The sequence below is a fragment of the Setaria italica genome, chromosome VII, assembly GCF_000263155.2.
Source record: "Setaria italica strain Yugu1 chromosome VII, Setaria_italica_v2.0, whole genome shotgun sequence".
In the NCBI taxonomy this organism is placed as follows: Eukaryota; Viridiplantae; Streptophyta; class Magnoliopsida; order Poales; family Poaceae; genus Setaria; species Setaria italica.
In genome coordinates, this window is record NC_028456.1 from 5,465,869 (window position 1) to 5,478,632 (window position 12,764).

Sequence of the window (12,764 nt, forward strand, 5' to 3'; positions counted from 1 at the left end):
TTTGGACACTCCTACAAATTTCGGTGATTAAAATGGTGTAAAACAAATTTAAACGGATTATTTTGCTAAAGAAATCTAACTTTTCCCCGAAATTCCCCCGGAAAAACTTTTCTTACTTACCCACGCTCTACCCTCTCTCACGAAACACCGGACCCCACAGCGCGGACCCCACTCTTCCTATTCACTTCTACCCGCCGGCCTTAAACTCCACTGCTGGGCCTACTGGGCCGATTCCTTCTTTCTTATCCCCCTTTAACCCGGTTCCAGCCCAAACGGCCTGCTGTCCCTTTTCTTCTTTTCGCGCAGCTTTCAGCCTGCCCCACTGGCCTACCGGCCTGCGGGACCTCACGGGCCCCCGGCCTACCAAACCAGGCCGATGACTCCGCACCGGCTACTGGGCCTACGCGACGCGCCGGCCCTTTTCTTTTTCCACTTATACACGCGCGTGCCACCATTGGGCCTCCGAACCGCGGCCCAGCAACCGACCGCGTCCGGCCGGCCTGCTTCCGCTTCCCCCCCCGTTTTCTTCACTGACGTGCGGGCCCAGGCGCCCAGACTCTTCTTCCTCCTCCCGCCAAAAGCGTGACCGAGACAAGGGGCGGCGCGGCTCGCCGGCCGGCGCCCTCCCGGCGGCGGGACTAGGTTGCTACCCCAACTCTAGACCTACATGACCCCGTGCGCGGCAACAGCTTCCCCGGAGATGGCCGGAGCCATCCCCTCCACGGTGACGGGCGGCAACTCCCTCGGCCGGCCGTGGTTACTTGCGACAACCGCTTAACCGACTCAAACGACTACCCCGACACCATCCTAGGACCCTAAGGACTCGGCTACGACTACTCAAGAAGGAAGAGCGACAGCGTGAGGGGGTTCTCACCGTGAGCGGGCGGCGCGACGACGGCGGACAGAAGCGGCGGTGGTTCAAGGCGTGACGGCGAAGAAGCTGGGCAACAAGTTGGTAAGGTTGCTGGTGGGGTGTAGGCGGAGGTGTGAACGGAAGGAATCGACGGGAGCTGCGGTGTGGCGGTGGAATTTTGCTTGGCGGCGGTGCTCGGGCAGAGGAGAGCGGGCGGCGGTAAAAAGGACGACGGTGAAACGGCGGCGCGGAAGCGGTAGATATTCAAGTGTTTCACCGCGCGCATGGGCGACACCGTGGCCTACCCGTAGGCTTATGTGGTGAGGAGGTGGCCTAGCTAGACGCGCTGGCGAGCGACGGACGACGGCGGCGGCGACACGTCTTGCAGCTCTGTCATCGTTCATCTGGCACCTGTGATCTTCAGAAGCGACTAACGGTTGATCCTTGATCCGACGGCCTCTCGTGCTTTAACAGAACTTGGAGATAAACTCAAGGCCTCCATCTTTTATTTTGGCGTTGGCTTGAGATAAACACCGAATTTGATGGAATTTGGATTTGTTTTCTCAAGTTCTTCTGAATTGCAACTGAAACCTTCATTCAGTTTCGTCAGTCGTCGTCAGTGTCATGGAGCTCACTTAATGACTCGATTTCATGATCAAATCCTTCTGCCCTCAGTCCAACTTCACCTCAAACATGCTCTATATTGTCCCATTGTTCCATTTTGCTCATGAATGAGTACCTCTTTTGATTTACATAGCCCTGAATTCAAGCTCCAAGTTATTGCCTTGCTGCTGTCCAGACTTAGAAAAATTCAGAGTTTCAGTCAAATTGTGAATTTGTGCTGACTTTGAGCTGGAATTTGACTCCCTTCCTTTTACTGTTCCTGGCCAACAACACATGATTATGGTAGTCCAAAGTCTATATTTCAACATGGTATAGTTGTTCTGGTGCACTTAGTTGCAAAATTTTTCCAGAAATGAATTTTGAAAACAGACTCTGCTGCTGTTTTCTGGACTGCTGTTTTTCGGATGGTGAACAGTAAACGGCAGTTTCTCTTTTTCTTTTTCTTTCTCTGATTCTTTTATAATATTTGGCACCAATTTAGCTCCAAATTTTTGATCCCTCAATTCCAAATAATCTCATAATTGCATTCCCCATGTTGGACAAATTTTTCTGAATTTCAAATTTGAAATTCAAATTTCGGTCAAAATTTGGCCGAATTTGATCTTTTTGCCATTTTTCTTTCTTTTTATTTTGGATTTCTTTCTGAATTTTTCATGGTCACTATATTACTTCAAATGGCACTTATTACAGCCGTCCCGCCGCCCTGACCGCCGCCGTCACAACCTAGGCACCGTCCGTGGTTCCGTCCCCGCCTCCGCCCTTCAGCCTCCGTCGCAAATTCATGTTATTGCTAGAAATTCCAATAAATATGGACAAATTAGTAGAAATTTGGTAGAAATTTGTTCCACCGCCCCGGCCTCCGCAAATTCATGTTATTGCTAGAAAATCGTAAAAATTCATGTTATTGATAGAAAATCGTAAAAATTCATGTTATTGCTAGAAATTCGTACAAATTCATGTTATTGCTAGAAATTCGTAAAAATTCATGTTATTGCTAGAAACTCGTACAAAATTCATGTTATTGCTAAAAAATCATAAAAATTCATGTTATTGCTAGAAATTCGTAAAAATTCATGTTATTGCTAGAAATTTGTACAAATTCATGTTATTGCTAGAAATTCGTCACAAAGTACTACTAATTTTTAGAAATTTGTATAAATATTCCGGACTTTGTGGGATTCATGTTATTTTATGATTTCATTATATACCCTTATGTCCATATAAGTAAGGCGATTTCTATGACTGTCATGTATGATTCCATGTATGTTTCAATCAATAGTTGAAATGGCAGATGATGAGACCGCAAGGTATATCATGGAGCAGATAATCGCTGGTGATGGTAGTGGCGACAACCTTCCACTATCGTACACGGATGAAGAGGACACCCAGGCGGACATGTTGGAAATGAAGAGCAACAGCCCCAGCAACACCTTGCCGTGGTGGAAGGTTCCGACGAGGTATATATAATGATTCTTGTATTGTTTCACGCCACCATTACTACTACGTACTAATTAACGAATCTTGAACTGTTAGCCCTCCGAATCGACGCAAGGGCAGAAGACCCGAGGTCGTACAAAGGTGATGGAAGGGAGGCTTGTCATCACGGAAGTGACAGAAGAGGGCAGGCCGGTTGCTCCCGAGAAAGTAGCAAAGAAGTACGTGAGTCAGATCGGGGCAATCGTCCGGGACAACATGCCTATCAGCATCAGAGAATGGAAGGGCAGAAGCACTAATCCGTACGCCCTCCCGGAGACAGAAAAGAATATGCTGTGGGAAGACGTCACGAGACATTTCACATTCCCCGAAGGATATATTGAGAAGGATGTGAAAGTGTGGACGCTTAAGAAGATGGCTACACAATTCCAGACATTCAAGAAGATGCTGGATATCCACTACATTAAGAAGGGCCGAACTCCAGACTTCAACGCGTGGCCAAAGTTGAGGGACCACTGGGATGCATTTGTTGAATATAAGAGAAGTGAAGACGGTGTGAAAAAGATCATGACCAACACAACAAATGCTAGTCAGAAGGGCTACCATCATCATCTGGGGCGAGGTGGGTATGGCTCAGCAATTCCCAAGTGGAGAAAGATGGAACAAGATCTGATCGAATGGGGAATCGTACCTGCAACTATTGAATGGCCCGAACGATCAAAAAATTGGTACTACGCTCATGGAGGCTCCTTGAGCCAAGAGGATGGGATGTTGATTTTCAATGACACAATACGTGAGAAGGCCGAACATCTTGTGAAGAACATTGAAGATTCTAAGGCTGGGAGGTTGAAGGTGGACCGAGAAAATGATGAGCTCACATTGGCCCTCGGTAATCCAGAGCACCCAAGACGTTGCCGAGGGTTCAGGGTCGTTCCGTGGAAGTTTGCTTTCCGAGGCGACAGCGCCTCGTACAGAAGCCGGAAGCGAAGAAAGGAACAGATCGAGGAGAGTTGGCGGCAGATGCTAGAATCTAAAGTGCAGGCACAAGAATAAAGAATGATGGAGGAAATCAATCGTCGAGTGGCCCACGCAGTTGCGGAGTTGGCCCAATCTGGAGCATTGCCGAATCCTAACACCGCCAGCCCTTCTCAACGCCTCTTGAGCAGTTGTGCTTCTACAGGGGTCCCCGATGCGCAGACGCCCAAGTTACCCGTGGAGGAGCAACGGTTCCCCGTGGATGCCATCACGCAACGGACCTCATGTGCGCTGCATGCACCGGTCGGCAACCTCACTATTAAGGTATACTTATACATAATATTTATGCAATCTTGTCAATTGATCCACGCCTCGAGATCGGAGTTCAACTTGTTTACTTCTGCTATATGTACAGGTAGCGTACGGGAGTGCGTTAGCAACCCTGGCGGGGCAGAGCAGTCATGGCATGGAGATTCCACCTGGCTACGCCAGCGTCCGTGTAGAGCAAATTGTTGATAGCCAATATGAAGGTCTAGAGCTCGACGTCCCGGGAGGTGACGGGGAAAAGACATTGGCAGATGCGCTTCATGGGATCATTCTATGGCGAAAACACTACATCATTATTCCCAGCACGGAGCCATCTCCTCAGAGCTCAAGACCGCTCCCCGTAGATCCCCTACAGTGACCTTCTCCTCATACCTCGAGACCGTCATCTCCTGCTCTAGGACCGTCCCTTCCATCTATATCAAGGTCTCCATCTCCACCACATCCTGGTGGTGGGAGCGACGACGACAATAACAACACCCCTCCCCGATCACCGTCGCCGGCACCAAGAGCGCCCCCCATGAAGGAACCTGCACCACCACTAAAGAAGTCACGAGCACCGCCTCCCAAGCAAAGACAGAGAAAGAAGAAAACAAAGGAGCCTGAAGTGACATGTAAGGAACGCTGGGAGACAATGTCTCATGCGGAACAGTGGGCAGAAATCCAATGAGAGGCCAGTGAGTGGTTCAAGAAACAAGCTGAAGAAAAAAAAGCAAGGAAGATGGAGCCACCACCAGTAAATCAAAGAGATTTAAACTTTTTTATCAGGATGGAAGAAGGAGCTAAGAAAAGGATACCACTCTTATCAAACTATGAACGGGCTTTAGTAAAGGCTGATGAAAAGGATAAAAGGAAAGGAAAGTCATCTTCCAGCGGTGCTGTCCCCGACCTCAGCCATTTATCAAAAAAAGACGCTCAACGGGTAAAAGCAATGCCCTTGGATCAACAAGCAGATGTATTGAAGTTTATGCAAGAAATAGGTCTGGGACTTGATGAATGCCTAGGGCAAGTTGAGACGCCAACTGCACTGCCCCCTGAGCCGAGATGGCCTTATGAGCTAGGCAAACCTCTAGTAAAGCCTTCATTGGTACGGAAGCTATCAACAAAAATGTACGCATTCCATCAATGGTACATGATGGCATCCGCCGACTCGAGGGAGATGCTCGGCCTGAAGGTAAAACCGATAGATTTTCACGGCGAAGGCGAGAAAGTGTTGTGGCTAGACTTCAAGGATATATACGAAGTGTACCATCATGATGCCCTGGACGTCTCTCTGATCAGCGCTTGGGTTCTGTAAGTGTCCGTTTATCTCTACATGTAAATTTTGGCGTGCGTCACCGTACTAACTTCGTCTTCCATTTCATGTAGGATGCTAATTCAGACATGCCGTCGAGAGGCGTACCTACATATAGGCTTCATGGATCCATCTGTAGTTAACCAACAACAGATACAATTAGTGCCGGAAAAAACCTTGGTGGAAGTATACAATTTCCTAGACAAACAAACATTCAAGGATTTCATACTACTTCCATACAACTTCAAGTAAGTGTGTGTATACCGTCTACTTTCGATGTCTTTTTCCTTATCTCTACATGTTAGTTAGCTCTAATATGCATGAACATTTTACGCACGCAGCTTCCACTGGATCCTTATTATAATTGAGCCTGAAAGAAGTCACGTCACTGTCTTCGATTCGTTGAGGAAAGATCCGGTGGAGTACCAAGAAATGCAAGACATGCTAGGCTTGTAATAATTCTGGACCTTTATCTCTATGCAAAAGTTTGTTTCCTAAATTTTATCCCTGTTACACTATATCATTCATTATTCTAATCCGCAGCGCATGGAAACAATTCATAAGGACACACAAAGGTCCATTCAAAGAAAAACTTACATAGAACACAGACTTCCCGGTACGTATGAAGTCTGCACATTTATTACATTGTATAATAAGAATATTTCATAACTTATTTTTTTCCGCACTGAAGTGCTTAAGACAGGAACCCGGGAATAATCTATGTGGCTACTACATCTGTGAGCACATGCACAGTTTTATGGGACCCAAGGGACTAAAGATGACGCCGCACAACTTTAAAGTACGTAAAATAAAACTATTACTAGTTAATTATTTTCTAGCTCCTTATATGTATTTGTTCGTGTAACATTCACAAATTTCCAAATTATAGATGTTAAATATTCAACAAGGACTCTTTGAAGGAAGAAAGAGTAGCGGCAATATGTGAAGGTCTCATTGGATTCCTAATGGACGAGGTGGTAGATCCAAAAGGAGAATTTTATTACGATGGACGACAATTAGACACTCCGATCAGCAACACCTAGACGGGAAGATTGTAGATAGATACTTTGATTTATTTATATATATAATACGCGCTAATTATAATCGATTTGTACTAGTTGAATTGTGTATAAGAATTGTGTATATATATAGTAATTGTATAATTACAAATCCCATTCGTTTAAATACTAGTTGATTTCATTCTAAAAAAATCTCAACTACTAAAGGTTAACAAAAGGGCCGCGGTACTACGTACGTGATGCATGCATGAAAAATTCAGGCGCTAGGCAGTGCCATGCAGGGTGCCATTTAGTCCCGGTTGGAATCCAGCTGGGACTAAAGGGTGGGCACACTTTAGTCCCGGTTGCTTTTACCAACCGGGACTAAAGGGCCTGTCCCGCGCCTGACGTGGCAGGCCCTTTAGTCCCGGTTGGTGACACCAACCGGGACTAAAGGGGGACCATTACTCCCAGTTAAAAGACCCGGGACTAAAGACCCCCCCTTTTGTCCCGGTTGGTTTATCCCGGATGGATTTTCGGAAGATATGCACCCTACCAACCGGAACTAAAGGCCAATTCTCTACCAGTGATAGGCTCATATGCATGGGGCAAAGCGCACTAGCGTGTTTAGTCTATTCGGACCGGTGCCTACAAGAGTCGACACGAATAAAGACATAAACTTGCTAGTGTTGTTCCACACCGCCATATTTACTTAAATGCACTGGTGCAATTACAAGCATGTATATTTCAATATTATAGCCAGTTTGAAAATCAACCAATTAGAATCGTGATTAAATGTAGCGGTTTGAATTTTGACCAATTGGGACGAACTTGAACGTTTACGCGTGCAATTGTTGAGAGAGAAGTTGAAGTGCTTAGTTTCTACTTGGATGATGAGCCGGGTGTGAAATCGAGGGAGAAGGAAGTTGCAGCGCTTCACCTTTCGATAATGGGGTGTGAAATCCAAACATTGATATAAATACCAGTTGTTTATGTGCTCATCCTTTTGTCAATAATTCTGATCATTATCTCACTCGCCATCATGTTTATACCACGCGCCCCTTGACTTCCTTTGATTCATCGAAGTCCTTTCTCCGAACACTACAAGAAATCTTCTGGTCTATGATGAACTAAAAAGTGTCATAAACCTGTTTTTTGCGTCATAAATCGTGATTTATAACTCTCGAGTAATGAAAACCCTTCGTCATTAGTCGAGCGTCATAATCCGCAACTAGTGATGTTCCTTATTTCGGTGAGTCACTAAGATAATGACGAATGAAAATTCGTCCCACAAGTCGTCATAAAACTATTTTGGAGGTTGTGCTATATTGGACAAGAATTCAACGTGCCTTCGACATGGCAGCAGAGTTATGATGATTTCGGTTCGTCACAAATCGAAGCCTTGTCCATGTAAAAGCTTTTATGACCCAATTTTGTTGGGCTATTTTTAGCCCATTTTAGGTTTCCGCGCTATTTTTGGACCAATTAATGTTTGTTGCATGCCATATTGGACCGTTTTTTATGGGCCCTAGCCCCTCCAATGAAGAGCCATTATTTGCATTTCGGAGTATGGCCTTTGTTTTCCTAGCCTAGCCCATTATTGCATTTCGCAACTTTGTCACTAAAATTGCTCGGATGTGAAACTTTATGACATTTTCAGCCAAAATATCATAGATTTGTGGCATGAACAAATATGTCATAAAATTTTCATCATAGATCGGAAGATTTCTTATAGTGAAAAGTGTAAGTTGTGATTGGGATCGAGATATTATATCTGAATTTCTTTTGTTAATTTCATAGCCAAATTATTTATGAATCTTACCCGGCTGAAAAGCTTGTAAGCCGGCTGAAAAGCTGAAATGGCTGATTTGTTGTGAGAGGAAAATACTGTTTGGTGGCTGATAAGCCGGCTGAATAAGCTGAAGCGAACAGGCCTTAATTTGTATCCTTCAGATCGAGATATGGCTGGCCACGATGGCTTCCGGCACTAATTGATGAGTTGTTCGTCTCTTGCTGCGTGCTTCAACAACTTGGCGTCAGCCATGGCGATCAGTTGTGGTGGCATAGATCGTTTCAATCCCTTTGTCACCACCGCAATCTGCCTAGCCAAGAAGCTAGTCTACTACCTTTTCAAGATCACCAAAGATGATGATGCTCAGGGATCGGAAGTCCATACCTTGTACACCAAGCTCGATTCGTCAGAAGACGTCAACAATATCCATAGACGCTACTGGTCCTACTGGGACGAGTACGTGGTCTTCTAACGAATCAAGAAGCTTAGTATTCTAGAGGCCTACGACGATATCGAGAGCGAATTATTTTGATGTTTTCCTGAATTTGTAATATATCATTAATGTGTGGATCGATAGTTATAGTTTTCTGTTAATTTTGATGTTTTTTCTAAAAGAATTGATGATGATCTTCTTTTGAATAAAAAGAAGTCTAACCACCAACTAGGGCCGGTTAGAATGCTAACTTGTTATAGCCATGTGAAGAAAAGTATTTTATCGCCTGTAACAGTGCATGGCCATTAAAGTATTTTATCGCCTGTAATAACGCATGGGCATTTAACTAAATTTTTAAAGATTTACTCTATACTGATACAATCTCTGCAAAATCCTGCAAGTTCGGTTAAAAAAATAGGAATGGAAACCATTTTGATTAACGTTCTAAAATTTCCCTTAGTGCCAATACCATCTTCGGACGTGGCCAATATAACGCCTCCAATGGGACAGCTTTGGGCACCGTCAGCCCGGATCCTTCAGTCATATCAACCTCCTCATCCCCAACCCTCCTCCACTCGAAGCACTGCACGAACGTGCCTAGCGCGAGGCTGACGACCCTCATGGCAAGACCCTCACCCGGGCACTGCCGCCGGCCCATCCCAAACGGCAGCATCCATTTTCCCTCGCTCTTCCCGCCCTCGAACCGCTCCGGTGAGAACCTTTCCGCGTCCTCTCCCCACACGCGCGCGTCCAGGTGCATCGTGTGCACGTTGAAGAGCAGCATCGTCCCCGCCGGAATGTCGTAGCCAGCGACAGAACAGTCGGCGGAGGACTCGTGCGGGGCGAGCATCGGGGCAATTGGGTGGAGGCGTAGGGTCTCCCTGACGACAAACTGGAGGTAAGGGAGGTTGGGCAGGTCGGACTCCTCCAGGATGCGCACCGTTCCGACGACCTCGTCGATCTCGGCTCTGGCCTTGGCCATGGCGGCAGGGTGGTTGAGCAGCAGCGCCATGGCCCATTCGATGGTGCCCGACGAGGTGTCCGTTCCGGTCTGCAAAATAGACTGTTTGCACCAAACATCGGACCAGTGAGTGAGGATCAATATGGCAGCAGATCATCATATATGCCCATGTACTGGGGACTTTTTTTTGCGAGTCCATGTACTGGGGACTTTGATCAATTATAAATTGACAGGCACAAGAATGCAAAGTATGAAATAGAATAATTTTATTCCTACTTTGTATGTGTCAAGAAAAATAAAACCACTAATATCATCGATGTCTAAGTAAAAAAAGAGAAGCATATCATTGAAGGGTAATATAAACTTTTAATCTACATCCTTAATCTATCTGAAAAACTCTAGAACTAACTATATTCTGAGACGAAGGGAGTAGTAGCAACAAAATTCTAGTAAAAAGTAGTCACTAGCAAAGCATTAATTTACCGTGCTTTATGTGTGATCTAGCTGACTAATTAAGCAGATAGTATGTAACTCTAGTTCATTTCTCGTCCTAAACTAAATATATGAAATGCCATTACAGTTCTTTTTATTACGAACGAACGAGGTGGGTCATAAAAAATATAGAATGAATATAATAATTGAGGCCAGGGAATAAGTTGGTAAAATACTGTCTTCATTGATTAATATAATTTACGTCGTACGAACACCACGATGCCTTTGTCGATATGGAAAGCAGCTACCGTCCCAACCCATCCGTTAAACAATTTGGGCCATATCTCAAAGATTCGGTCATGATACTGAGCTCAGCTCATATGGCCAAGCTACACAGTGAATAGCTTACTAGTAACCCTTTGCTCCGACTGCAGTGCAAGAACTGCGGCAAACTAAATGTTGTCTAAGTACGTCCAGATTCGTGAGAGTGAAAGGGTGGTTGGATACGAGGTACTAAAATTTTTAGGAGGATCACATCAAATATTCGGACGCTAATTAGGAGGACTAAACATGACCTAATTATAAAACTAACTGCAGAAACCCTATACTAATTCACGAGATGAATCTATTAAGCCTAATTAATCCATAATTAGCAAATGGTTATTGTAGCAACACATTGTCAAATCATGGACTAATTAGGCTTAATAGATTCGTCTCGCGAATTAGACTCTATCTGTGCATTTAGTTTTGTAATTAGACTATATTTAATACTCCTAATTAGTATCCAAACAACCGATGTGACAGGTATTAAAGTTTAGGAGTGGGTTGCCAAACAGGACCTAATAAGTACTACTAAAACCATTACACACTCCTCACTTTTCCTTTGAATTATTAGGACAGGGTAAATTTCACTAGCTACCTATAGTAAGTTAATTTAGTTTTGTACTGAATCACATCTGATCCGTCCAACCCGTTGTGTACTTGCAGGGTTCGAGCAGGATCACTGTCTTCCTTCAAAATTCCTGTGAACGCTGTTGAAATTACACCATCTCTCGAACACAAAACGCGACCTACTAGTAATTACGGCATGTGTTCTTTCTCTAATATCCATGCAATTTGCAAATAGCAGCAGGCGCAGCAGCATTATCCACGAACATTTCGAGGAAATCAGTAAATCACGGTAGGCAATTATGCATGTAGAATAACTCACCAGGCACAGTGCTCTGATGACCTTGTCGCTGTACGCCTCCGGGTCAGACGCCTGCATCTCCAGCAAGTCACCAACCATCGTCTTCCCTTGCTCCCTCCCTGCTGCGGCGGCCGCCCGGTGCTCGTCGATGAGCCGCTGCGCCCACTCGTTCCGCGCCTTAGACAGCCTTATCGCGCGGTTATTCACACCGCCAATGTCCACCAGCGCGAGCACCGGCACGAAGTCCTGCAGGTTGGACGCCCCGTGCATCGCGAAGTACTCCCGGACCATGGCGCGGAACCGCTCCGCCTCCACCGACGAAGGCCCCGAGTCGTCTTCGTCGTCGCCGTAGTACCGCTTCCCGGCGATCATCCGCGCCACAGTGTTCAGTGCCAGCTCGAACGCGCGTGTCTTCACGTCGGCGCTCGCAGGCCTGGAGGCGTCAGCCCCGGCCGCGTCCTTGAAGAGCCGGCGCGCCATGTGCCGGACCTCGCCGGCGCGGATGCCGGTGGAGCGGAGGAGGCGGTGGGTGGAAAACACATCGACGGTGGCGATGCGGCGGAGGTTGCGCCAGTTTGGGCCGTAGCTAGAGGACCCAAGCGTGGTGTATCCGTTGGAGAGGTGGCGCGCCGAGGGGAGCTGCGGGCGGTTGGCGAAGGTGGCGTCGTGTGTGGTCAGGCACTCCTCGGCGGCGGCGGGGTGCGCGACGTGGACCACGCGACGGGAACCGAACCGGAGGAGGAGCACCGGGCCGTGCGCCGCCGCGAGCGCGGCCAGCGACCGGTGTAACGGCTTCTTGAAGAGGTGGAGATGCCCAATGATTGGGAGCGATGGCGGGCTGGGCGGGAGGCGACGGTGCCCCTGCTTGCTCTTGAGGCTGCGGATGTGGAGGAGAACAAGGAGGCCGGTGGCCAGTAAGAGAAACAGGAAGGACAGTGTGGTGGCGCTCGCCATGATTGGATCTTGGAGCTCGAGGATGGAAACGAAGGCCGTTGACAGTGGTTATGTCTTTGGTGCTTGTCTTGACATCTTCGGAGATTAGAAAATTGTGACACGCCCAGCGCCCAGCTCGTGGGTTGCACAAGGGAGGTATTTCCCACTCATAACGATTGCTGAACTGCCTGTGCCTAGTGCCTACAACCCATCTAGAAAGGGGATTCTATAACAGATTTCCTAATAGAGACTAGCACATGCCCTCCCCTACCTCCCAACCCCCTGTTGCGCCCACCGGCCACCGCGACAGCAGCCGCCACCAGCACCCCAAACCCGTCCGCGCCTCAATCCATATAGCATATCTACTAGAGACTAAACTGCCACGTCGTACCTTGGGGGTTTTAGCATAAGTAGTTTTGCCTATTTGCCAGCAACAGGCTTGTTCGGGAAGAGAGGAGGAATTTTGACTTTATGGAACAAGAAGTAAACTCGTCGCAGTCTGGAACCGGGTGGGTTCGGATG

The 12,764-nt window shown here is 46.8% G+C and overlaps 1 protein-coding gene across 1 annotated transcript; it reads right to left on the bottom strand.

The window, feature by feature from the left end:
• Positions 1–9,081: 9,081 nt before the first annotated feature.
• Positions 9,082–12,398, bottom strand: LOC101754935 (isoflavone 3'-hydroxylase). Its single transcript, XM_004975034.2, has 2 exons — positions 11,331–12,398; positions 9,082–9,790 (listed from the first exon to the last, which is right to left on the bottom strand). Exons 1-2 carry the CDS (start codon positions 12,261–12,263, stop codon positions 9,164–9,166), a joined length of 1,560 nt encoding a protein of 519 aa, XP_004975091.1. The 5' UTR covers positions 12,264–12,398; the 3' UTR covers positions 9,082–9,163.
• Between the last annotated feature and the right edge of the window lie 366 nt (positions 12,399–12,764).